Source organism: Argopecten irradians, chromosome 9 (assembly GCF_041381155.1).
Source record: "Argopecten irradians isolate NY chromosome 9, Ai_NY, whole genome shotgun sequence".
Taxonomy (NCBI): Eukaryota; Metazoa; Mollusca; class Bivalvia; order Pectinida; family Pectinidae; genus Argopecten; species Argopecten irradians.
This window is the reverse complement of record NC_091142.1, coordinates 32,400,924-32,428,815: the sequence shown is the minus strand read 5'-3', so window position 1 is coordinate 32,428,815 and position 27,892 is coordinate 32,400,924. Positions and strand designations below refer to the sequence as shown.

The window sequence follows — 27,892 nt, the reverse complement described above, 5'->3', positions numbered from 1 at the left end:
ATATATATTGCAAAATTGAAACAAAGAAAAAAAAAAAAGAAAAATTAAAGACGATTTGTAAAAGAGAAAGAGGCCATGTATAGCAGCATGTTAAAGTATGGTGAACAATTTAAACTGACTTTTTAATGCATATTTAAAAATATCATGCAAGTACATAGGGCAGTAAATCTGTGACATGAAAATTGTATAAAATATTTAGAAATAAAAAATAAAAATCTGACCTACCTACCCTATTTTTTGGCCTCATGTGACCCTAAACAAACTTTTTTTTTGGTCTAAGTAATATCAGGACATCTATTCATATTGTTCTGAGTACAAAAAATGATTTTGGAAATTGCAATCTGTCGATCATATGATAATGACTATAATTGATTCACAAGAAAGATCTAAATTTCATTTACATTAATTAAAAGAATGGGAAAAATGAAAAATACATCTTTATTTCAATCCAATTACCTTTATTTTAATATATATTTATTGAAATATTAAAAAATACTGTATTGAATTGAATAAGATAACAAGTTTCATAATAATGACTATGTATAATTAATTTACAAACACTGAATAAGATAACAAGTTTAATAATAATGACTATAGTATAATTAATTTACAAGCACACTAAATTAAGAAAATACAGATAATTGTACATGTATCCATTTAGTATTCAAAATGTAAATCTGAGAGAGAAAAAAGTTGATTTATTTTAATCAATTTTTTATTAATATATTTTTTCAAAAAATAAATTCACACCAAAATTCTAAAAAAAAAAAAAATACCGTTTGCATTTTAAGGTCATCTGACCCGAAGGGTCAGGATGACCTATAGTCGTCATGTTTCGTCTGTCGCCGTCCGCCGTGAGTTAACTTTTCACATTCTTAACTTCTTCTCAAGTTCCGCCAGTGTGACTGAGCTGAAACTTGCCTGGAATGATTCTCAGATGGTCCCGACCAAGTGTTGTTATTTTTCGGGTCGATCAGAAATCCAAGAAGGCCGCCACAGCTGCCATCTTGAAAACACATTTTGAACTTCTTCTCAAGTTCTACCAGTGCGATTTGGCTGAAACTTGCATGAAATGATACTGATATGGTCCCGACAAAGTGTTGTTATTTTTCGGGTCAATCCGTAATCCAAGATGGCCGCCACAGCCGCCATCTTCAAAACACATTTTGAACTTCTTCTTAAGTTCTACCGCTGCGATATAGCTGAAACTTGCATGAAATGGTCCTTGGAAGGTTCCGACCAAGTGTTGTTATTTTTCGGGTCGATCCGAAAATCCAAGATGGCCGCCACAGCCGCCATCTGGAAAACACATTTTGATCTTTTTCTCAAGTTCTACTGATGCGATTTGGCTGAAACATGCATGAAATGATCCTGACATGGTCCGGACAAAGTGTTGTTATTTTTCGGGTAGATCTGAAATCTAAGATGGCCGCCACAGCCGCCATCTTGAAAACACATTTTGAACTTCTTCTCAAGTTCTACCGATGCAATTTGGCTGAAACTTGCATGAAATGATAGGGATATGGTCCTGACAAATTGATGTTATTTTTCGGGTCGATCCAAAATCCAAGATGGCCGCCACAGCCACCATCTTGAAAACACATTTTGAACTTCTTTTCAAGTTCTACCGGTGCAATTTGGCTGAAACTTTCATGAAGTGATCCTGACATGGTGCCAACAAAGTGTTGTTATTATTCGGGTTGATCCGAAATCTAAGATGGCCGCCACAGCCGCCATCTTGAAAACACATTTTGAACTTCTTCTCAAGTTCTACCGGTGCAATTTTGCTGAAACTTGCATGAAATGATACTGATATGGTCCCGACCAAGTGTTGTTATTTTTCGGGTCGATCCGAAATCCAAGATGGCCGCCATCTTGAAAACACATTTTAAACTTCTTCTCAAGTTCTTCCAGTGCGATTTGGCTGAAACTTGCATGAAATGATCCTGACATGGTCCTGACAAAGTGTTGTTATTTTTCGGGTCGATCTGAAATCTAAGATGACCGCCACATCCGCCATCTTGAAAACACATTTTGAACTTCTTCTCAAGTTCTACCGGTGCGATTTTGCTGAAACTTGCATGAAATGATCCTGACATGGTCCCAACAAAGTATTGTTACATCTTTGGTTGATCCCAAATCGAAGATGGCTACCATGACACTATATCTAATTAATTTCCTATATGTTAAGACCCTTGGGCCTCTTGTTTGAAATAAAATTTGTTGAAAGAAATTGAAAATGATTCTGACATGGTCCTGACAAAGTGACACCATATATAATTAATTTTACTATTGCCAAGGTAGTCAGATGACCGTTAGGCCCTTTGGGCCTCTTGTTAAAAAAGGTGACCGACTAATGGGAAAATCCTGTAATATTGTATGCCTAAATCTGGATCTACTATTACAATACATCCAAAATGACAGCCATTACGATTGCAAGGCTTTTGACATCCATCAGATTTAGATAGGACAATTAAGCATTAAAAACGGGAGTAAATCATTTACAGTTGTAAGCAGTATTTGTTTTTGTAGTAATGCTCACTAGCTGTAGTCATAAAACCTATTGAAAGGCCAGCTGATTGTTTTCTAGGCTACCCATCATCTGCTTGACTTCAGCTCACATAATACAGAGACGTGGAAGAGACACCACAAGCCAAGGTGGAAATAACCCAAGGCTGCTAATTAGGGCCACTGGGGTGTTGATCAGGGGGTCAGGGAGTGGTCACACCTCTTTTATTTACTTAATTATGAAACCACTGCCTGGTATTTTTGTAGTTTAAATAGTAAGTAAAAGTGTACTGGGGACACTAGGGCATGGCATTAGGTTATAGGGGCATAGAGTCAGGTAAAAAGGGCAGGGCGCAGCACCATGCTAATTGGGGCTGTGGGAAACTTTACTTTACGTTGATAAAGGCTATGAGTTTTATCCAGATTATATATTATTTTTTTATCCAGATTACATAGTATTTCTCTGTATCTGCAGAAATAACCTCAAACAAAGAAGACCTGCAAGATGTCGGGACGGGCCAGAGGACGTTCGAGGGGACGATCGCGTGGAAGTGCTACCCCTCAGGAAGAACCTTCACGGCGCCCTGGAGAGGAACAGCAGCGAGTCCAACAAGTTCAACAGGTAAGACTTGTAGGAACAATCAGTCTCTGTTTAATGTTATTTTTCAGTATCTGATAAACATAAATTCACATGTATTTGTAAAACAAAAATGCATTATTTTAGCTCCCATATATATCCCTCCTGTTTTAATCCTAGTGGTGCTAAATTGTCGCATTAAACACATTAAATATCCGACGACTTAATGTCTTTCTATATTCCAGCCGACTGCGGCTGCCCCAGCTCCAACACCTGGTGGAGCGACCAGTGTAGCAGGAAGTGGTAGAGCAAGTTACCGCGGGGGAGCATCTGCTCCAAGGCCAGGCGCAGGAGATGCACCGAGAGCCCCAGTAGAGGAAATGGCACAGCTCCGTGTAGGAACTGGAGATGCCAGACAAATAGGAAAACGGAGGGCAGACTTTCGTTACACAGATGTTAATACTCGCCCAGCTCATATCACAGACAAAAAGGGTAACTATGATTTTGAATGGTGACAAAGTTACTGTGTAGATAATGCTTGCTGAGCAACTTGCATAAAGATATAAATGGTGATTTTGAAAGTCTTCTAGCTGATCTATCTACCTTAACTTGAGACTGATGTCAAGCTGAACTTTGTGAATTTAAATAATCAGTTGTACAATTTCGGAATGAAGAATCCTTGTTCAATTCCATCTGTTAGTACTGGTGGAGCAACCAGTAAAGATGTTTGCTGGTATACCTTTTAAGTTTCTAGGAATTTTAACTTAAACATGTTTGTGATTATCTTATTGAAGATGATTTTTAGGTCACACTGTAACATATACAAATGTGTACATAAACTACATATTTGCTTGTAAAATGTTATTTCAACTTTCCTTTTAGGAAGCTCTGGAACTCCGTTGCCTCTAGCAACAAACTTCTTCACTTTTGATTGTGATGATGACTGGTCTCTTTATCAGTATCATGTTGACTTTAACCCTATGATAGACAGTCGTAAGATGAGGGCAGGACTGTTATTCACACATGCCGATCTTCTAGGACCAACTCGAGTCTTTGATGGAATGATCCTGTATCTGCCCCACAGACTCCCACAAGAGGTACATAGATCACGCACATTATTTTGTATAGATATGTTTAACTTGTTATGTGTTGCACAAAGATAAATTTAATTGAAAGCTTATATTCATGTTGACTTGAAATTGGGGTTGTGATATGGTATCAACCTTTCTGGCCAAGTCCAGCTTTGATATTTAGACTAGTTTGGACCATTTCTGGGTTATAAGATGCTTAAAAGTGTGATTGTAGTAAACCTAACTGAATTCCCTTGGATGGGATTACCCTGCATTAGTACTGGACCTTCAGAAATTCTGGAATAAAACAGTCTGAGGTGAACAATTTGACAAATTTTCCTATCACATGCCCATTGTGAAACTACTTCAAAATTACAAATGCAAAAATTCTGTCATATCTTTCCTGGTGGGAATATTGTTATTTTAAAAATAAGATGGACAAAAGTTGCAAAAGAGAATGTACATGTTCCAGACCAGTGGTTTGGTCAAATTACTTTATTCCACCTACACAAAGGTTAATCCTACTAATTATGTCCTTGTTTCTTTCCAGGTGACTGAAGTTTTCAGTCAGACCAAGCGAGATAGTGAAAATATCCGCATTACCATCAAGCTTACAAACACCTTTCACAGCACCAGTCCCCAGTGTTTACATTTGTACAATGTCATCTTCAAAAGGTAATTCTAATTTCTATGTGTCTTGTCAGTTTTAAGTGCAAGGTTCTCTTGCTTTTGTTATTCGGTGTGGAGTCTGTTTACTTGCGCCTTGTGAAATTTACAACTGAGCTCACAGTACTAGAAGTTACTGTCCTCTGCCGTTAAATCGACTTCGCTGTGTTTTAGTGACACCAACCTTTGAAAAACAATAATAGAAGATGTCTGTTAGCAATATTCTTCTGTTAATCTCCAGTGGCATATACAAACGCTTGTATCGGTTATGATATTTTAATCATCATTGACTTTAGAAACTTACAGAACTATGCAATACAAACAGGTTTATATAGTCAATGACAGAAAGAGACAAAACAGAAACCTTTTCATCTTGGCCCAAAGATATTTATAGTGTTATTTAGCTGCTATTTGGATGATGTTTATATAGGATTGTGGTTAAATCGTGGGTTAAACAATTTTTTCAGTTTTCTTTGGAAACGAAATGTATGACATGTTTTGTTCATCAGTAACCATAAAGTGATTTTAGATTTTGATAAATTAATTATTTAATATTTCTGCAGGATTTTGAACCTCATCAACATGCAGCAAATTGGAAGGAACTACTTTAACATGGACCTTGCAGTCGATATCACACAACACAAGTAGGTTTCCTCCTTCATCAAATTCAAAAATGATTGTAAAATGATTAAATTAATTACTTACGAAACAGATTTATTGTATTGTTGCTAATATTTATGGGATTCTTCATTTCACTAAATTTGCAGATTCATCCATAACAGTTGTTTGTTTGGATGATGCTTTCATGTGTCGATGTTACCAAGAAAACTTTGCGAAAATAACCAATTGTGTTCTAAACTGTAAATCGCACCCATGAAATTCAACGAGTGTACAATAATTTCTAGTATATAATTTTGCAGACTTCGAGTGGTGCCTGGGTTTATAACATCCATCCTCCAATACGAAAACAAGGCCATGTTGTGTGCTGACATCTCCCATAAAATCATGAGGATAGACACAGTACTGGACATGATGTACGACATCTACAACACCAATGACCGCAGTGGGGAATCCTTTGTGGACAGATGCACCAAAAAGTTTGTTGGAAGTATCGTCCTTACCAGGTAATTTTGTCGCATCATTCAATAAGGTATACCATATTTAACCCAATAAGTACCCTTTACCCTTTTTTATCCCCCGCCCAACAAAGTTGGCGGGGGATATACAAATGGGTTCCGTCTGTCCGTCCATCCGTACGAATGGTTTCCGGAGCATAACTCTAAAACCAGTAGATATAATTCCACGAAACTTCATAGACACATTGTTCTTATGGTCTAGTAGTGCCTTTTGCTATTTTTAGGTTTTCATTTCATGCACTTTTTCCATAACCATGGAAACATTGCTGAAAATATCATATTTTTGTACCAGGTTCGTTTCCGCAGCATAACTGGAAAACCGGTTGAGATATATGCACGGAACTCCATTGGCACATTAGTCTTATGGTCTAGTAGTGCCTTTTGCTATTATAAGGTTTTCACTTTTTGTACTTTTTTCTGTAACCATGGAAACATTGCTGAAAATGGCAGATTTTTGTGTAAGAATCGTTTCCGGAGCACAACTCTAATACCAGCAGAGATGTTTCCATGAAACTTCATAGACACATTGTTCTTGTGGTCTAGTAGTGCCTTTTGCTATTTTTAGGTTTTCACTTTTTGTGCTTTTTTCTGTAACCATGGAAACATTGCTGAAAATATCATGGTAAATGGTAAATGTTACTTTGCAAAACTCCACCCATCTTTGTGTATATCTTTCTTTAGCTCAACTTCGTTTTTCCTGGGTTTTTTTCATACACATAAGTCTCCACAATCAAACTTACTTCAGCTTTGATATCTCCATTGGCGGGGGATCAGAATGACTATGTCCTTGTTGAAGTATCATTTTCACTTAATTCTAATTAAACACAGACTGAATATATTATAACCAATCTGGTTTCTGAACTATTTCATTTCTTTTGCAATTGATTTTTGACTCGCTAATTTTTAGGTCACCTGAGACGAAGTCTCAAGTGACCTATTCTAATCGCCTTTTGTCCGTTGTCGTGCGTCGTATGTCCGTAAACAATTTACATTTTCGACTTCTTCTCCAAAACCGCTGAAGCATTTTCAATGAAATTTTGCACAAACCTTCTAAGGCATAAGGTCAATCAAAATTGTGAATTATATGGTCCCCATACCCCAGGGAGCTATGGGAGGGGCCAAAAGGGGTAAAATTGACTAAAATTTCAAAAATCTTCTTCTCCACTCACAGATGTGATGGAATTAAATACTCTTTATAGAAGAAAGGTCCTAAGGTCCTTTACAAAAGTTGTGAATTATATGACCCTGGGGTCTCAGGTTTCCCCCTGGGGAGGGGGTTAAGTTTACTATAGTTTATATAGGGAAAACACATTTTTGAGTATTATTTGATCATTTGTAATAGGAAATGAGTCAAATATTGTCAGAATTATCAGTATGAGATGGCCATTGAATCCTATTAACCAATTTTCCATGACTGATTCCCAGGGGCCTTAGGGGCGAGATCAAAAGGGGTCAAATAGGCTATAATTTCAAAAATCTTCTTCTGAAATTCTGGAACTGATAGAATCACATTAGAGCTGTTATCATATATCGGCATCGCATTATCTCGATTGTAGAGAAGAGACAACGATATCGTTAAAAAAACTTATATCGACGATATCGTCGTCAGCCGTAACCCATCATGTGTTAGTTGGAAAGGAAACAAAAACATTGCACTGTCGGACACGGATAGAATCTGATTGACTTGTAAACAAACATCTAATTAAAAGTATAACAAATAAATGTTTGTTTTGATGAATGTTTCACTTTGTTTATTTACAAATTTCACTCTTTATTGTACTTTCATGATTGGTCCCCCAAACATGACTTATATTTCCATAAATTCCTTTTATATTTTACTCGGCAAAAATCACGATATTATCGTGACGATATCGTCAAATTTTGACAATATCGCGATGCACATTTTCTCTACGATAACAGCTCTAAATCACATACTCTTCATAGATGGAAAGGTCTTAAGGTGTTTTATGAAAATTGTGAATTATATGACCCTGGGGTCTCACGTTTCCCCCTGGGGAGGGGGTCAAGTTTACTATAGCTTATATAGAGAAAACACATTTATGAGCATTTTTTGCTCAATTTTCATAGGAAATGAGTCAAACTTGTTTAGAATTATTAGCCTGAGATAACATTTTAATATTATATCTATGTTGGTCCTGGTCAACCCCCTCGGGGCAGAGGTGTGGGGCCAAAAGGGGCAAATAGGCTAAAACTTTAAAAATCTTCTTCTTAAATACTGGAAATGGTAGAATCAAATACTCCTCATAGATGGACAGGTCTTAGGGTGTTTTATGAAAATTGTGAATTATATGACCATGGGGTCTCATGTTTCCCCCTGGGGAGGGGGTCAAGTTTACTAAAGCTTATATAGAGAAAACACATTTATGAGCATTTTTTGCTCAATTTTCATAGGAAATGAGTCAAACTTGTTTAGAATTATTAGCCTGAGATAACATTTTAATATTATATCTATGTTGGTCCTGGTCAACCCCCTCGGGGCAGAGGTGTGGGGCCAAAAGGGGCAAATAGGCTAAAACTTTAAAAATCTTCTTCTTAAATACTGGAAATGGTAGAATCAAATACTCTTCATAGATGGACAGGTCTTAAGGTGTTTTGTGAAAATTGTGAATTATATCACCCTTGGGTCTCAGGTTTCCCCCTGGGGAGGGGGTTAAGTTTACTGTAGTTTATATAGGGAAAACACATTTTTGAGCATTATTTAGTCATTATAATAGGAAATTTATAGTCAATTGTTGTCAGAATTATCCCTATGTGATGGCCATTGAATCTTATTACCAAATTTTCCATGATTGACTGATCCCCAGGGGCCTTAGGGACGGGGCCAAAACGGGTCAAATAGGCTAAAACTTCAAAAATCTTCTTCTGAAATTCTGGAACTGGTAGAATCAAATACTCTGCATAGATGGAAAGGTCTTAAAGTCCTTTACAAAAATTGTGAATAATATTACCCTGGGGTCTCATGTTTCCCTTCTGGGGAGGGGGTCAAGTTTACTATAGTTTATATAGGAAAAACACATTTAGGAACATTATTTGCTTAGTTTTCATAGGAAATTAGTCAATCTGGGTTAGAATTATTAGCCTGAGATAGCATTTTAACATCATATCCAAATTGGTCCTGGCTGACCCCCAGGGGCCAGAGGGGTTGGGCCAAAAGGGGTCAAAATGGATAACATTTCAAAAGTCTTACTTCTGAATTCACAGATTTGATGTAACCAAATAATCTTCATAGATTAAAAAGTCAAATTTATAAAATCACTGACTGACTTCAAGGGCCTGATGGGCAAATATATAGTGTTTATATGCATGTCTTTGTTTCATTCTGTATCTGATATCAGGTGACCGCTAAGGCCCATGGGCCTCTTGTATCAAAGGGTAGTCCAAATTTTAATTAAATTTGGTGCTTATTTTTGTATCGTCCGTTACGATAGTTTGCGAAGGCGAAACTATGGTGTTGCTTTTCAAGCGGCATTGTCGTCAACATTTCACTTTAAAGTTAAGCATTTAGCTCTGTGTCTCAAAAAGTTTAAGTCCACTTCTAACCAAACTTTTAACATAGCTAAAGGACATCATTATCACCTCAACCCATCTAATTAATGCAGGACTCATATCAGAGGCTGTAAAATTTAGGGATGCTGAACTATTTATAAGACTTGACATTTAAGTTTTGTGTTTAGATCTGTTTCTCAAAAACTATAAATCCAATCCTAACCAAACTTTAAACATAGCTAAAGGAAATCATTATCACCTAAACACACCTAATTGTTGCAGGATTCATTTCAGGGTGTAGGATTCAGAGGTTGTGAAACTTAGTGAAGCTAAACTATGCTTAGCTCTCTTTTTTTTCATTTTTAGCTCACCTGGCCCAAAGGGCCGGTGAGCTTATGTCATGGCGCGGCGTCCGTCGTCCGTCCGTCCGTCGTCCGTCCGTCCGTCCGTCCGTCCGTCGTCCGTCTGTCCGTCAACAATTCCTTTAAATGGCTACTAGTCATAGAGTTCTGCATGGATTGTAACCAAATTTGGCCACAAACATCCTTGGGGGAGGGGGAACAGAACTTGTATAAATTTTGGCTCTGACCCCCCTGGGGCAGGAGGGGCGGGGCCCAATAGGGGAAATAGAGGTAAATCCTTTAAATCGCTACTAGTCATAGAGTTCTGCATGGATTGTAACCAAATTTGGCCACAAACATCCTTGGGGAAGGGGGAACAGAACTTGTATAAATTTTGGCTCTGACCCCCCGGGGCAGGAGGGGCGGGGCCCAATAGGGGAAATAGAGGTAAATCCTTTAAATCGCTACTAGTCATAGAGTTCTGCATGGATTGTAACCAAATTTGGCCACAAACATCCTTGGGGGAGGGGGAACAGAACTTGTATAAATTTTGGCCTCTGACCCCCCCGGGGGCAGGAGGGGCGGGGCCCAATAGGGGAAAAAGAGGTAAATCCTATAAATCGCTACTTGTCCTAGAGTTCTGCATGGATTGTAACCAAATTTGGCCACAAACATCCTTGGGGGAAGGGGAACAGAGCTTGCATAAATTTTGGCTCTGACCCCCAGGGGGCAGGAGGGGCGGGGCCCAATAGGGGAAATAGAGGTAAATCCTATAAATCGCTACTTGTCCTAGAGTTTTGCATGGATTGTAACCAAATTTGGCCACAAACATCCTTGGGGAAAGGGGAACAGAACTTGTATAAATTTTGGCTCTGACCCCCTGGGGGCAGGGCCCAATAGGGGAAATAGAGGTTAAATCCTATAAATCGCTACTTGTCCTAGAGTTCTGCATGGATTGTAACCAAATTTGGCCACAAACATCCTTTTTGGAAGGGAAACAGAACTTGTATAAATTTTGGCTCTTACCCCCCAGGGGCAGGAGAGGTGTGGCCCAATATGGGAAATCGGAGGTAAATATTCAAATTCCTTCAGAAAAGAAACAATGAACCTGTATTCAGAACATGACTTGGCATTACAAACCAGGTGAGCGATACAGGCCCTCTGGGCCTCTTGTTTTTCTGTGATGTTTTTAAATATCCATTAAAGTTATGTAATAAATCAGCAATGTGGTGTGTGTATTCATGGGCTTTATATTGGCCCCAAAATACACTACAGAATAAGCCCCGACACGATACTAAAAACTTGCTTGTTAGAGCTGTCAAAATCAAAAATACTTAACGAATTAAACTGGTTTCAATGAATGATATCATGAACCACATAATTTTAATATTTCAGATATAACAACAAGACATACCGTGTTGACGACATAGATTGGGACATCCATCCAGACAGTACCTTTGCCAGGCGCGAGGGAGAAATCAGTTTCAAAGAGTATTATCTAAAAGTAAATACCAATTCAGTGTTAGACACTTTTCTTATCATTTAGACAGCAGGTCTACATGGACTTTGATTTAGGTAGACCTACAGCCATACAGGTAGACCTGAAAATCACACAGAAAAAATACTTCTACAATATCCTCCATAAAAATGGTTTTGTTGTTATTTACAGATTGTTATAGATTGACTAAAAAGAATTTTTTGTTTGTTTTTAAAGAGCTGACCGTTCAGTAAATTTCATTATTGATGAAGAAAACAAAACAAAGATTTTACATGATTACAATTTTAATAAATGCATTGATATAGATTTGTGTTTCTCCAATAATGACAAAGACTATGTAGCATCAGATCTCTTAAAGATGCTCCACCGCCGACAGAGCATAAATGATATTCATCATTTGAACAATAATTGGTGTTTAATCGTGTATATATATGCCTAATTAACACAAAAAATAATATAAAATAATTTATTTTGCCTTTGGTGCATTCGCAATCATTACTTCATTCTATATAAGATAAAGTACCACGGAATTTTTTCGGGATGCAATTAATTATTTTTCATATTTTTCACTTTAAGTAAAATTAGAAGCTCAAACTTTTCAATGGTGGTAATGGTGTAAAGTAAATAACTTTTTTCACTGAAGAAAAATACAAAATTGTCTGCTCCTGTTTTTAGATGAAAACATAGATTTCAAGGTGGACTGACGGACCACCAGCGTCGTATCTTTAGGAAGACCCATTAGATTTTTGCTAGACTCTGTCGAACAGACCAGCATTAGTGTTGATCAATGCAATTTCACTCAGACTGTTTATTTATGATTTATTTTCATTTTGATATCTTATTATTTTAGATCAGTTTTTTATAATGGAAAGGAAAATTAATTGATTTACATGGTATTGATTTCATAAAAAGTTATGATTTGTAAATTGTTTTGAGACCTTGGTATAGTGGTTGGATTAGTACCCTAACTTTGAATCCCAGGTGTATTGAAAAGTTTTCTAAGATTTCTGTATTGCTCTCAGGCTTATGATAAGGTGATCCGAGACGATCAGCAGCCCATGTTGGTGAGCCGTGCTAAACCCCGAGAGGTGAAGATGGGCCGTCCAGAAAAAATCTTGCTGGTACCCGAATTGTGTATACTCACAGGTAGGGATAATAAAAATATGTTTTGAAATTTGTAAAATTTACAATTTAGACATATTTTGATTCACCTGTGGGGCAGTTTTTTTTGATAAGATTGTCGATATTGTAGAAAGTCTTCCATTGCCTGAACATGTATGGGTAAGAGTAGTATTTAAATTGGAGTCCTGATCAGTGATTTCTCTGATTATACAGGTCTGTCAGATGATGTGCGTAGTGATTTCTCCGTGATGAGAGATGTTGCCTCCCATACAAGAATAGCTCCAGAGGGAAGATGTAACACCCTGTCTGGTTTCATGAACCAAATCAACACGTAAGGACATTAAAACATTTTAATGACACAAGGATTCCAGGTTTTATAAAGGAAAACCACAGATTGTATTCTGTAGTGTTCGGCCAATGACAGGAAAATAGAAAAGAAAAAAGAAAGAGAAAAAAAATATGTAAAATTTCAAGGGGGGGGGGGGGGGGTCAAATCAAATGTAATGTTAAGAAACCAGATATTTCTGAAGTATTCCTGAATTTTATTTTGCTTTCTCTACTGAAAATTTCATTTCATAATTCAACTGTTAAATGTTGACACACGTGAATCTGTTTGAGAAATGTTTGATGATCGATACAAATGCAATAACTTAATTAACATGGTTGTGTCTGCAAATATTTATATATCAATTCTAAACCAAAATAATGAACATATTTATGTGAAGCTTTGATAAAGCCATGCGTTCACTTGGCCTAAATGTGTTTTGAGAATTCTTCCAGTATTGTTGCTTGATGCGGGGAACTAGCTTGATAATGTTTCAGAAATTAATGCATATTCAAGCAACAATGAAACAACGTAGCAAGTATTTTTGTATACATATTACATACAAAACTACTCATTGCATGCTGACTTTGCATCATGCTTTCTATATCCGTTCAACGAGACGCTTGATACGCACATGTCTGGTATCGTCAACAAGAGTCTGGTTGAACGAGACTACCCATGAATGGTGGTTGTAAGGAAGCATGGTTTCTCCAACCGATCGCGAACTAAGGTACCTTGCATTAATAAATAAACATTTGAAAGTGCAAATGTTATAATTAGATGTTTGAGTCAGTGATGATACTAAAGTAACAATCTACCCCTGCTAATCCAAATTGTATCAGCGTCAAATGCATAAAATAACAAGCCATACGATAACATTAATTTGTCATCATGCTAATTTTTAGTAAAGGTGAAGTATCTTAAAACATATATGGGCGAATTTTGCTGAAAACATATTGCAAAATTGAAAAATATTCTATCATATTTTTAGAATTTCCCAGATATTTTATTCGTATAACTGGAGGTGATGTAAAAAGTGGATGCAAATCCACGGAGTTGAAAAACGGATAAAGAAGGAAAAAATCCGGACCGCAGAATTTTATACAAGGAACTGAAATATTCAAATAACCATTTTTCGATAAGGTTGAGTCCTCTGTATATGTAGAATCTGATGTTTCCAGTTTGATTACAGTAAAAAAATTAAACACAAAAAAAATACAGAGATTTGAAGGGTAGTAAAAAAAAAAGTGAAAATATATGTATTTGAAATTGATTGTTAATCAATTTTGAAAATGAAACTGGAATTCTTTTTATGATATGAAAGTAATGGAAAGAAAATTGAATATGAAATTGAATAATCTAGGGAGGGAGGCAATCTTTTTTTAAGGAGAAAATAATTTGGTTCAACAACACTGACCCATTTACTATTTAACGTCTCCATTGACAGTATGTGGTTTCTTTATTATTGAAACACATAGGCAAATACAACAATGATAATATGCTCTCATGGGATAATATTTTCAAACAATATTTGTACAAAAAAGAATGTTCTTTCACATGTTCTAATTGTCAGGTACAGCGGAACCTCCCGAAACCGATCATGGTCAGTGCACATAATTTCGGCCGGTTTAGAGAGGGTTCGGTTTGGAGAAGTGAACAGAATACCGATCATTACGATCCGGATTTAATCGATCGGAAGTCGTTTTTTACACTAGTGTACCCGCATGTATGCCTAGTGTTCGTTAAAACCGACCGATATTGATTGTTAATGTGAATGTTATCACAAAAGAGAGAATCATACGATTAAAAGGAATGGATTACAACAATCTTGATTTTGTTACCGTTTTATAAACGTAGTTTAGTTAGTTAGTTGCGTGAATGTTCTTGTGGATGTTCTCGTCTGCACTAACCTACATACGGCCGATCGCTTCCGGTTACGTCAAGAATCAAATTAAATGGTCTAATTACACGATGATCAGTCGATGCCGGTCATTATATGACATAATCATTTTCTAAAAACAATTACATGGCTTTGGCTTCTTCATACAGATAATTTACGACATATGTAAATAAAAAACCTGTGTGATTTGAATACAAAACTATCTCTTTATTACTAGCTCTGCTTGTTTTCATACAGTAAACAAACCGCGTGCACGTGGTAGACTTTTGTTAAATATCTAAACAATAGACATGATTAAATAATTTCACCGCTATCTCGGGTATAATTACCGTGTACCTATAGCCTTCACATCTGTATACATGCCCCAGGACATGGCATGCGACAACTATGGTACAGGTACGTGTGTATTTCACGGTCGGTTGATCAGACCTCAATGCAATCTATCGGTGTCGCTCAGGTAAGGCCGGTTTTCAGAAGTGTATTTTAGTTACATTTGACTATTCCGATCTCAAAATCGGTCCGGTATTCGGAATTGGGAGGGGTCGGTTTTGGGAAGTTTTATATACTATTAATAAAGAGGAATTCATTCCGTACATGACATCCATGTTCGGTTTCTAGAGGTGATTGGTTTTGAGAAGGTTCGGTTTCGGGAGGTTCCACTGTACCAACTATGTAAAGGTGAACACTAAACTGATTTCTGATAGATAGGTAAAATTGAAAGTGATGTCTTTTAAAACACGATGTTTCAATATGAAATTAATCTTGTTTCAGAACACCAGCCGTGGTAAAAGAACTTCAGGGCTGGCGACTGAGGTTTTCACAGAGCCTTTTAGAGCTGAAAGGGAGAGTGCTGCCTAAGGAAGTCATTTACCTGGCTTCCAATGCTGCTGTATGTATCTCTAGACAGGTCTTAATTAAGTAGTTCTTAATTACATATATGTTGACGAGCTGTTAAATAATTAAACATATTTTATCATGTGTGCTAAATAATTTGATTTTAAGTACTGAAATGAAATTAAAAATTTAGGTAACATTGGAGTTGAAATTATATTTTATGGAGAAAATCTGAAATACTGTAACCTATTCCAAATTTTACTACTAGTCGTGCATTAGTTGCTTTCAGTTTGCATGAAAATCACATTTTCAATTTCAATGAAAATCAGTGGAATTTTTTTTCAAATCAAAATTTTTCAAAATCTTTGCTTGGAATTTGAGAATTTGCATCAAATTTCAATTAATTTTACATAGACTGGAGGACGCAACAAATAAGAGTTGTTACATGTGAATGTCATTTGACTTGCCACATGCTTCAATAATTGTTATCATAGAAACAAAAATGGAGGAGCGTTTGGTTGCCATGGTTTAAGATAAGGGGGTATTAGTTGTTGAATATCTTGAATATCTTGACAAAAAGCCATGCTTGTTATGAATCTTCAACCTGATACAAATTTTACAGTGCAACTACAAACAAGAAGATGCCGACTGGAGCAGAGACCTCCGTGGTAAACAGCTTGTGACCAGCGTGGCACTCACCAACTGGGTGATCTGTTTCACGAGACGTGACAGCGGCAATGCTAATGACCTGGTAAACACACTGGGCAGAGTTGGACCACCGATGGGCATGAACATCAACCGTCCCAAACAGTAAGTACACTGGTTATTTGGAATTTATATAACTCTCTTCTATGAAATACTAAGTTTAAGGTACTCTTTATGAAGGACAGACTGAAGGGATGAGGGGGACCAATGTGCTTATGAAATACATATGCATTGTAACTGATTTATCATTAGATGCTGTTCCATATATCTTTTTAAAACAATTACCAGACTCTTAACTAAAATGTCTTTTAACTATATTTAATCAAGTTTACTCTTCTGGCAAAATTCCCGAGTCTTGGAAGGAATCTACTATTATACCCCTTCCGAAGCCCGGGAAAGATGCTACTGATGCCAATAACTATCGTCCTATTTCATTGACGAGTTGTATTTGTAAAACTCTAGAACGTATGATAAATACCAGATTAGTTTGGTTCCTTGAATCAAACAATATTTTAAGTCCTTTGCAAAGCGGCTTTAGAAACCGCAGGGGAACGGTAGACCACTTAGTTAGACTAGAAACATTTATACGAGAAGCATTTGCCAAGAAAGAACATCTTGTGGCCGTATTCTTTGACCTTGAAAAGGCATACGACACAACTTGGCAATATGGAATCATGAACGATCTCCATGATATCGGTATACGTGGTAATTTGCCAAAGTTTATATCAAATTTTATATCTGACAGGCATTTCAAAGTTCGAACGGGTTCAACTTATTCAGAAACAGAAACACAGGAGATGGGCGTCCCTCAGGGTGGTATCTTGTCCGTCACACTTTTTGGACTAAAAATTAACAGCATAACCAAATGTCTTGGCCAATCTACGGAAGGGTCTCTATTTGTGGATGATTTCTTGATCTGTTACAGATCAAAAAACATGCACACTATAGAACGGCAACTACAACAATGTTTAGGCAAATTACAAAATTGGGCTGACGAAAATGGCTTTAGATTTTCAAGATCAAAAACTGTCTGTATGCACTTCTGTCAAAAACGAAAACCACACAATGATCCTGACCTCACACTCAATGGAATTAAAATTCCAGTAGTTGAACAAACTAAATTTCTTGGACTAATATTTGATTCGAAACTGTCCTTTGTTCCACATATCAAACATCTGAAGGATAAGTGCTCGAAGGCGCTAAACATTCTACGAGTTCTTTCCCATTCTGATTGGGGTGCAGACCGTGAAATGCTTCTACGTATCTATCGGGCACTTATTAGATCAAAACTTGACTACGGCTCTATTGTCTATGGATCGGCTCGCAGCTCCTATCTACAGATGCTTGACCCTATACAGAATCAGGGACTGCGTCTCGCACTTGGAGCTTTTCGAACAACACCTGTGAAGAGTCTCCATGTGGAAGCTAATGAGCCATCTCTAGACGATCGACGGAAGAAATTATCCTTACAGTATGCTGCTCAACTGAAATCCAACCCCAAAAATCCTGCATTTAACCTTGTATTCAATCCACAACATCAAGAAATATTTACACAAAATCAAAAGCTCATACCAACATTTGGCATCAGAATTTCAAAATTTTTGCTGGAACTTAATATAACTTTCGACACCATTGACGAGTACACCGTATCGGATGTACCGCCATGGCTCATTCAAACACCTGATATCAATTTATCTCTACATGAGAGGGCAAAATCCAGTGCATTACCCATAGGTATTTAGCACGCTGATAAGTCAAAGACCCACTATAGACTAATATATAGAGAAAGGTAAGGAACTCCTCCGTGACGCAAAATTGGGTAATTTAGTTCAAAGTGTTGTAAAAAAATATCCAGACCAGATATTTCAACGACTTTGGTCTTAATTGAAAGTTAAGATGTTACACTTCACGACGATAACAAGAAATCCTTCTGAACTTGTCTACTTTTTTTCACAAACAGCCTCGAAACTTGAAAAATTGACGAATTTCAGTTAGTCGGACACGATCGAGAACATTTTTACAAACGAAAATGTCTATTCGCTACACTGAAAACACGGCAGCCTACAATTACCGGCTTTGACATAAACAAACAACAGGTGAAAACAAATGTATTTACTTGTTTGACGGTTTGTTCAAATCCCCCTCTCGTGGTCCTTATGTCGTTTTTCAGCGTTAATAGTTATCCGGGTCAGGTTGACTGCCATTTTGCCACTATCTTGAAAGTTATGTATAGCCTAATCTCATTGGTCGGTTGGTTTTAGCTAAGCCAATGAGATTAGGCTATACATAACTTTCAAGAACGTTCAGATCTACACTGACGGATCAAAAGATGGTGATAAAGTTGCGGCAGCATGCTGTACATCTAATCACTGCTCCTCTATCCCACTCCCTGATACTGCCTCCATTTTCTCTGCGGAAGCATGTGCTATCGGTCTGGCGCTTGACCATATCTAAGAACACCGCATTGAAAAGGCAATCATCTGTTCAGACTCTCTTTCGGTTCTTCAGTCTTTGAAATCAAGAAGCCCTAGAAATACTCTAATCCAAAATCTTTTAATCCGAACATTTCGATTATCTTCTAAAACTCAAATTACTTATCTCTGGATTCCCAGTCATGTGGGTATAAAGGGGAATGAACAGGCTGATAAAGCAGCTAAGACTGCTCTTCGCCTAGCACAAACAGATTTGAAACTACCATACACCGACATCAAACCTTCAATTCAGTCAGCCATCAAACACCATTGGCAACAAAGGTGGTCTACCGAAACAAACAATAAACTGTTTAAAATTCAACCTACACTTAATCCTAAATTGTCCAGTCGGAGAGACCGCTGAGAGGAAGTTGTTCTCTCTCGGCTCCGAACTGGACACACATATTTTACACATTCCTATCTATTGAGAGGGGAGGATCCTCCAACATGCCATGCATGTGATTCTCCTCTCACAGTGGAACATATTTTATTGCATTGTATTGATTTTAAACACATACGAGATAAATACTACGATGTCTCCGACATGTACACTTTGTTTCATGCCGTGAGACATAATCGTATTTTTAATTATCTCAAAGAGATCGGTATTTTAAGCAAAATATGAACGTTTTCTCATCATACATTGTATCAACTCAACATTTCATCGTTTCATCAACATTGTGCATGAGTTTTCTCATGTGTTTTAGCCAAATTTATTTTATCCCATGCAAACCTTTTTTTTTTATCAAATTAACGTTTACAATCTGTGTTTTAGTCCTTACTTGCTTTTTCTTACCCTGAACTTTTATCCTGATATTAATGCATGACTTGTAGTTTGGCCCTTAGTTGTCGATGGGCCGTAAAACTCAAACAAACGTGTGATTGGAAATAAGTCTAGTTACTGACTAAAATGTTGTCTGTGTGTGATTGGAAATAAGTCTCATCTTAGATAACACTGGAGTTACACAACTTTAGGTATTTTTAGTATTTTTTTTAACATTTCTAATTTTCGTTTAACTTAGGTGCGAGTTGAATGATGACCGATCCTCCACGTTTTTGGATAATCTGAAGAGGAATGTGACGAGGGACACACAGTTGGTGTTGTGTATTCTACCAACAAACAGAAAGGATCGTTATGACGCTATTAAGAAGGCTTGCTGTGTTGACCATCCAGGTATTCACATAGTAAAACCAATGTCACTAAGTCAGGGTCATTTGACAATGGAAGGCCCTATTCTCACAATTTGTAGGTTACTTTAGGGAATTCCTTTCCGAATTCACCACTTGATTAAGGTCCTTTCCCATGTAAGCCATAAAAAGTGCTTTATGTAGTATTACATTTCCAAAAATGAAGTTTTGTCATGCTATGTTGTGCTATTCACTTTTGAAAACTTGCTCAAAAGTGTCTGTTCAATTTTAGGTCGCCCAACATAAAAGGACTAGTTCTAATATAATGTATTTCTTGTCCAGTGCTAGTTCTTGGATTTTTGCATCAAAGATATCTTATAAAACCTGTTTTCTTCATATTTGTAAAGCATAAATTTCATGGGTCAAGGAAGTAATATCAACAGTTATTTTCCATATAACACTGGATCCTTATAGACATATGTCTGTAGGATATTAATAACTTACAGTAGTAAATATAGGGCAAAGAAGTTATTCATAAGTGTGGACAAAAGATTGTCGAATTATCGTGGCTAAGAAAATATATATATATAGAACGATAATGGTATACATGGAAAATGAGTGGGGAGTATTAGATATTTGTTATCAAATATTTCACAGTTCTTGTTTTATAATGGCAATGATTTATTTAGTTCCAAGTCAATGTGTGGTTGCCCGTACGCTGTCCAAGAAACAGATGTTGATGTCTGTGGCAACCAAGATTGCCATCCAGCTCAACTGCAAACTCGGTGGTGAAGTCTGGAGACTGGACATTCCTGTAAGTTTTACTTTAGGGTCGAAGATCTTTCATGGACATGGGTTTTAATAGAATTTGGTTCTTGAAACAATTGATCAATTGATTTAAAAAGACGAAAATGTTTCTTAATATGATATGCTCTTGACAAATATTTTGTTTGTTTTATGAAGTGTTTCATTTGCTTGGTTGACATGCGTTTCATCTTCAGAAAGAATGAATTACTGCAAATTACAAGAAAGACAAACAAAATGTGATAAGAGGATACAAGTTTACTTTGATGTTTATTGTATTTGAACTTAAATTTGGAAGTATAAAGAATGTTGACGTTATTTTCCTTGGAACTTCAGTTGAAGAACCTGATGGTGATCGGGATAGATACGTACCATGACTCGTCCAAAAAAGGCAGATCAGTTGGAGGGGTGGTCTGCAGCATCAACAGAACCATCACAAGGTTCTACTCCCGCTGTACCTTCCAGCACACCGCACAGGAACTCAATGACGGCCTCAAAATTTGTGTCAAAGGTTAGTAACTGACCCATTTATCATGTCATAAATATTGTACAAAGGTGTAATAATACTATTGTGATGTCACAGGTAAAAAGGATGTTATAATCAAAATATGAACTCAGAAAAGAAGTAAACATGCATGATGCTTTAAAAATATTAGTAATAATACACTGATGTTATATACAATTAGGTAGTAGACCAGTGTGTGGTTTCAAGGTGTTACCGGTAGTACCAACTTTTCTCCACTATAGATATTAATATCATTATTTATACAATACTGCCAAGATTTTTTCTTATTCGACTTTCGAATTAAAACATTTGCATTATAAACATTACAATGGCTGTAATTTTTGGTGTTGAATAACATTTATAAGCTCTTGTTATTTGTCAGTATGCAGATTATTGCACATGTAACTTAAAGCCAAATAAAACATGGCAAATGTGCTATTGTATTATTAGATGCCCTGAAACGGTACCACGAGGAGAATGGAATGCTGCCAGAGAAGATTGTCATCTTCAGAGATGGAGTAGGTGATGGACAACTGCCGGCTGTCCATGAGCATGAGGTACCACAGGTGGTGGGCACCATCAAGGAATGTGCTGGAGAGGACTACAAGTAAGCCTCCACATGATTCGCTAGAAGACATCTAAACAAAAACACACAAAAAGTAGATGTACATACACTCAATGTGGATTTTCTTTTGCCAAAATGTTGGTTGCCAATGTAGCTAGAGTCAATACTATAAGAACTTGATCAATATTGTTTAAACTTAGCTAATTGTTATAACATCATAATATAGATGTGTATAGTTTTACACATCAAATTCTTTATTAATGGTGTGTTTACCATGGAAACGTATTGGAGGAACATTTAGTTACAATGGTCTCTAATGAGGGGATGGGGAGGTATTAGTTAATACTAGTTAGTAATTGGCTTACAGTTAGATACTTATTTAGATAGACATTCTTTATGTAAACTTGGAATAAGATGCTTAATGCATTCAAATAGTACATTAAAGAATATTAAGCTTTTAAAAACATAATAATACCTGTCGACGATATTCTATTATGAATTAACGACATTGACATTCTACAGTGCTAGTAAATGCACTGGTTTTGTCTAAACTTCAAGCAGTATGTCGTACAAACAGATTTGCCCAAACTGAAGAATGATTTGATTTTGATAATTTGACCCTCTTTTTTGTAGTGTGAAGATCGCAGTTGTGGTAGTTAAGAAGAGAATTAACAGTAGATTCTTTGCAAAGGCAGGAAGAACTTTCACCAACCCTGTCCCTGGAACCGTAATCGACACTGAAGTGACAAAACCCGAGTGGTAAGGATTATCGATTAATGTTCAAATTGAAATAAAATCTTGCTTCAAGTTCATAATTGATATGCATTTGAAGAGTGAGGCGAAAATAAGTTGTGAAGATTAGAATTGATTTAAGGGTGAAAGAAGACAAGTTTTTAACCGATTGTCATCGCCAGACTTTCATTTGACTGATCAATATCTATTGAATGGTGGGCGTCAAGATTTCTCTTAGATCTTTTGTTGTTTTTGATTTTATGCCCAGCAAGCTTTTATGGGGATGTGTGGGCATGAAGGAGTGTGTTTTGCTGGCAGTTCTAATTCCAACTTTACTCTTTGGTTCTCTTGATGACGTACTGTATGGTTCTTTTTTAGGTTTGATTTCTTCCTGGTATCCCAGTCTGTACGGCAGGGAACAGTGACACCAACACATTTCAACGTCATCTTTGACACCACCGGCTTAAAACCAGATCACATGCAGAGGCTGACTTATAAAATGACACACTTGTACTACAACTGGCCGGTATGTTATTTACACTCAACTTTTAAACCAACTGAACCTGAGCTTATCACCACACAACTTACACAATATTGTTTGTCAGACTCTAGTTTGATTGGACTTTAAACTGAATTTTGAAGAATTGATTTCAAGTATTATGTAAGTTCAATTGAATTAGCTCACTTTACATTGAAATTAATTTTGTTTAAAGTTGTATGAGCCGTAACTTGGCGATAATTTTGCCATGCTATTTTTTCATCATTAATTTATTAAAAACCATAAGGTTTGATGAATAAAGCTGTAAAAATCTTTCAAATGGCTTCAGATGACGTATAAACATTAGTTATAACACAGAAATTTTATACTGTAAAATTGTTGTTTTTATGCCTTAATTATATATTTAAATGAAAACATACCTGCAGAAGTCACTTTATAATTACTAAAAACATTGTAAAAATGTGTAATGAAATTGTAGACCACAATTTGGCTTCATGGTCTGACCGTATGTACTCATTTCACTTCACTATTTATGTAAATAAATGATTTTTGGCAGTACTGCCAAAAATCATTTTCAGCTCTTATTTTTACATGTAAAATTAAAACCTATGCATTGAAAGCACTGTAATTTTCAAAACGTTGGTAAATTTTGGTGATGAATAACATATTAAAAGCTCATCTTGATTCGTGAGTATGAAAAATACGGCACATATAACTTTAAATTACCATATCTAAAGTTAAAGTATTATTGTGTATATAATGTCCCGATAATAAATACAATTTTCCTATTTCAGGGAACCATCCGAGTACCTGCCCCTTGCCAGTATGCCCACAAACTTGCTTTCCTAGTCGGCCAGTCTATCCACAAAGAACCATCATTTGACCTCGCTGACCGCCTGTACTTCTTGTAAATAACGACCAATGTCATCATGACAGTCACTCCTGAACTGTTTAATTTGATGAACATTATTTTTGATGAACACATGAAGTCAAATGAGAGACAGTAACTGATATTTTTGGTGCTTTTTTAACCATGATATGGAAAAATGACTTGTGAAAAACACCGACATACAAGGAAGTGTACACAATTTTTTATTGTCAAATGGGTTATTGACAGTTTTTATCATATTTGATACATATTGGAAAAATAATTAAATCCAGGCAAATCATTTTTATAGCATTTACGTTCCACCAGTAGTGTTCATGTGACTTTGATCAAATGATCTCAGCAAACATCAATTGTAATGAAAACTTGCACTGTTTTAGAGAGCAAAAGAGAGATCATGTAGCTCAATGAATATTTTGAGTGTTCATGTTTAGAAAAACATAAGTGGCAATAATATCTGAAGTATTTAGTTGTAAACGTTTACTTTCAACATTGTGCAAAAATCAAAAGACGTTATATCAATGATCAAATTCATTATGAGCGGGAAGAGGGGAGTAGTATTGTAGATGGGGAGGGGGTTTTATTTTGATTTAAGAAATGTGTATTTTACAGCAAATGCTTGTCAATGTTTGGCTTCAGTAGAAAGCTTGAGAAGTGTGTGTAGCTCCTTGTGCCTTTTTTTGAAATTATTCATATCTTATTCTCCAAAACAATAAAACCCAGAAACTTCACATTAGGCCGGCAGCATATTGGAATGAATTGCTAGCAAGATAGGTTAAATGCTACTAAAGGAAATTCTGTGAATTGTCTTCAATTGAGGACATATCAACCCTGATATTGGGCCTGTAGCATGATGGTCTGGCAAAAAGCACAAATTTACAAACATTGGCCTAGGACAAACATACAGCTCCCAACTTTGGGATTTTCCTCTCCTAGTTTGAATAAGAATGTGTGTTCATTAAGGTCAGAACTTGAGACAACTAGAGGCCTACTAGTTTGCTGTTGGGTTTAAATTGCCTTGGTATGGGACCAGGGTAGCAGATGAGAGATACAGGTCCAATGGACACATTGCTGACTTTGTTATATACTTGATTCGTGATTATTCCTTGTTACATTGATTTGTTGATCAATATACTGTTATTGTGTGTTCTTCCAATGGACCAAAATACAATCAAGTCATAGAAAAATAGCTTAGATTACATATATTATAGGTATTAAGGTAGTTAAAATGTTTCAAAAATTATTTTCACCATCAGAATTCACAGAAGTATGACATCAAAAAAATATTATTTTATGATATTGGATATTCTCTGATTTTCCACTATTTTCATACATGGTTACTTGGCATTCAATATATAGCGTATTGACTCTGTTTCCATTTTTAGAAACATCGAGTCAATATACCTTCTATGATGTCCTGTAGCCATCATTCTCCCTATAGTAAATATATAAATTGGATAATTCTCTTAACATTTGTCAAAGAAACTATATATCTAATATAGAAATTAATGACTTTTGATTCTGTCCATATATTGTTATAATGCCATATGGGCCTCAACAAAGTTCCATAGTTAAAGACTAACTACGATTGTGACCTATCAATAAAAAAAAAGAAGTTGCTGTAATCATAATCCAAGTCTTTGAAATGAAGTCTTCACGCAACTGAACATATTTCCTATGCACAAAGAGCGGCAAATTAAGTGACTGGAAGTTATATTCTAGGCGTAAAAAGGTCAAGTCTAGTTAATCTAAGTAGAATTTTTTTTATAAATGGTGAAAATGGGAGAAGTGTGTGTCAGAATCATTTTGCATTTATCATACTTTGAAAGATTTTATCAGAAAAAAAATGTGTGTTGGTTTTCAATGGTTGTATTTTTGAAAAGATTTTGTGTAAATGTGCCTTCATTTCTGCATCATGTAAACAAAAACATTTCATGCCAAATGATTTTCCAGACTACATTCTTCTCGTGTTTGAAAGGTGCTGTGGAGATTATGTGGAAGATTGTAATCTGCGTGCTCAATTTTCAATTTATTTTCTAATCGAACAAAAGTGTTTTAAAAGAATAAGAACATATATATCACATTTTTTTTTTTCCAAACACGGTGAGGAATTTTTAGCTCACCAGGTGCAAAGGGCTAGCTTGTGCCATGGTGGGACGTCCGTCTGTCAACATTTCCTTTAAATAGGGGAAATAGAGGTACAGAATGTAAATCCTATAAATTGCTACTGGTTTAAGGATAGCTTTGGTTGGAAATGTAACATATGTACCAAACCACAAAGCAAAGGAACTCGTAAATAGGTTATAAATAAATGTTCAATAAATTGAAATTGTAATAAATAAATTATTGAATAAACACAATTACAGCAGCAATAGCTTACAGGAAGCTTATTCCAGGACGTATTAAGCTATGTGAACATCAGATAGCTGTGGACTGGGCTAAATAAGAACAAGATATAGATGAAGACACTGTCGAAAGTTAGTTCTAATATAAGACAATGCTTTGTTTGTTTGTTTGATTATCCTCTGGGGAAGAGAAACAGAATTTGTATAAATTTTGGCTCTGACCCCCTGGAGCAGAATGATTGGGGCCCAATAGAGAAATTAGAGGTAGATGATTAAGTTCCTTCAGAAAAGTAACTATGAACTTGTATTCAGGACATTACTTGGCATTACAAACCAGGTGAGCGATACAGGTCCTTTGAGTCTCTTGTTCAGTATTGCAACGTGGAATCTACTAGTCAATTTATGTACACAAAATTGCTGTACTAATGAAGCTCACAAATACGATTAGTAGCAGTTGATTGATTACGATATTCAAAACCGTTTGTACCATTAGGCTTGCCCGGAAAAGTGAAATGATGTACCATTAGCCTTCCTTGGAAAATTGTATTGATGTTTCCATCTCTTTCATTGAATTCTGACAAAACAATTAATGTGTGCAATGTTTTTGTGTGAATTAGACATATTGTTCAAATTATTATTCTCTGTCGGCGCTGGAGCATCATCTTGCAATTTTTTTTTCCTTACCATCATTTTTTGACATTAATGTTTTCAGAATCATCAATTGTGTGTATGTATTTACATATTACTTTTTATATCATTGCCTATCCACCTTAGTATAGTGATTTTATAGTTTAGATCGTTTTTTTATACAAAGAAGAAAATTCCTGAAAAATATGCTGTTATAAATCGTTAATGTTAAAAGAAGAAATTAAAAATTTCAAAACTTGTGTCTTGTTTTGTTTTCATCAACAGTAATGTTACCAGAAATACTTAAGTACCAGGTTCACCGTCATCCACAATATTCAGGTGTTCTATTACTGTCGAAATATCCACCGCTGGACTATGTCATAGCTATAAGGAGGGCATTTCAAGATGATGGAAAAACACCTCCTTCAAAGACATCTTTTGAAGATTAAAGAGCGTTGCCCAAAACCTAAGATTCTTTTGATGCACATCTACCAAACTACTTGTCTCGTCAAGGGGAAAATGTTCCATATAGGTGAGCGCCTTCCAACCTTCCAAGCGTGCCGACTGATAAATAAGATTACTAAAGACAATGACGGCATCGTCCGAATTAATATGGAGACAACAATTCTACCACAAAAACGGTTACTATCGTTGGAGGAAAGGGCGATAATTTTCCAAAATCCTCCTGCACAACTATACAAAATGCTATAATGTACCATGAAGAGAACGATTTTACCGGTTTTTTTTAATCTCTACCCCTAATACTAAAATGGTCAATGTTATTGTTATATAAACGGTGACTTATCCTCAAGACACTTGTGTCACCGATGCATGCTTTATCGTTTGATTTTGTAGATAAAAATATACGCTTGAGGCGTAATTGGCCGCGTTACCGTCAATGTCGCTTATCACAGCGTGACGGGTGTCCTACTGGAGATATTCTGAAACAAGACGGAAGTACCGTAAGTGGTCAAGGTATATAAGCAAACACCTGTATACTCGGTATCGAGACTCGTCCATTGAACTCAAAATGTTTAGTTCGCTTTTATTATATCTAACACACCATTGATACATACAAGTTGCTATCCAGCGGAGTGAAGCTGTTTCATGTGTGTATACCTGTGATCATTTCCTTATGGTC

At 36.2% G+C, this 27,892-nt stretch overlaps 1 protein-coding gene across 3 annotated transcripts in view; it reads left to right on the top strand.

The window, feature by feature from the left end:
* The window catches only part of LOC138332092 (piwi-like protein 1), a 39,772-nt gene extending 12,761 nt beyond the window's left edge, over window positions 1-27,011 (top strand). For all 3 annotated transcript variants that reach the window (XM_069280042.1, XM_069280043.1, XM_069280041.1), the window contains exons 2-19: window positions 2,984-3,130; window positions 3,331-3,577; window positions 3,968-4,182; window positions 4,706-4,830; window positions 5,385-5,465; window positions 5,742-5,945; window positions 11,201-11,309; window positions 12,326-12,449; window positions 12,639-12,756; window positions 15,422-15,539; window positions 16,107-16,294; window positions 19,683-19,834; window positions 20,478-20,602; window positions 20,929-21,103; window positions 21,548-21,704; window positions 22,296-22,421; window positions 22,773-22,920; window positions 23,688-27,011. In XM_069280042.1, the coding sequence (XP_069136143.1) occupies window positions 3,014-3,130; window positions 3,331-3,577; window positions 3,968-4,182; window positions 4,706-4,830; window positions 5,385-5,465; window positions 5,742-5,945; window positions 11,201-11,309; window positions 12,326-12,449; window positions 12,639-12,756; window positions 15,422-15,539; window positions 16,107-16,294; window positions 19,683-19,834; window positions 20,478-20,602; window positions 20,929-21,103; window positions 21,548-21,704; window positions 22,296-22,421; window positions 22,773-22,920; window positions 23,688-23,804 (2,646 nt within the window). In that variant the 5' untranslated portion in view covers window positions 2,984-3,013 and the 3' untranslated portion in view covers window positions 23,805-27,011. The remainder of the gene's footprint in view (window positions 1-2,983; window positions 3,131-3,330; window positions 3,578-3,967; window positions 4,183-4,705; window positions 4,831-5,384; window positions 5,466-5,741; window positions 5,946-11,200; window positions 11,310-12,325; window positions 12,450-12,638; window positions 12,757-15,421; window positions 15,540-16,106; window positions 16,295-19,682; window positions 19,835-20,477; window positions 20,603-20,928; window positions 21,104-21,547; window positions 21,705-22,295; window positions 22,422-22,772; window positions 22,921-23,687) is intronic.
* Window positions 27,012-27,892: the final 881 nt, after the last annotated feature.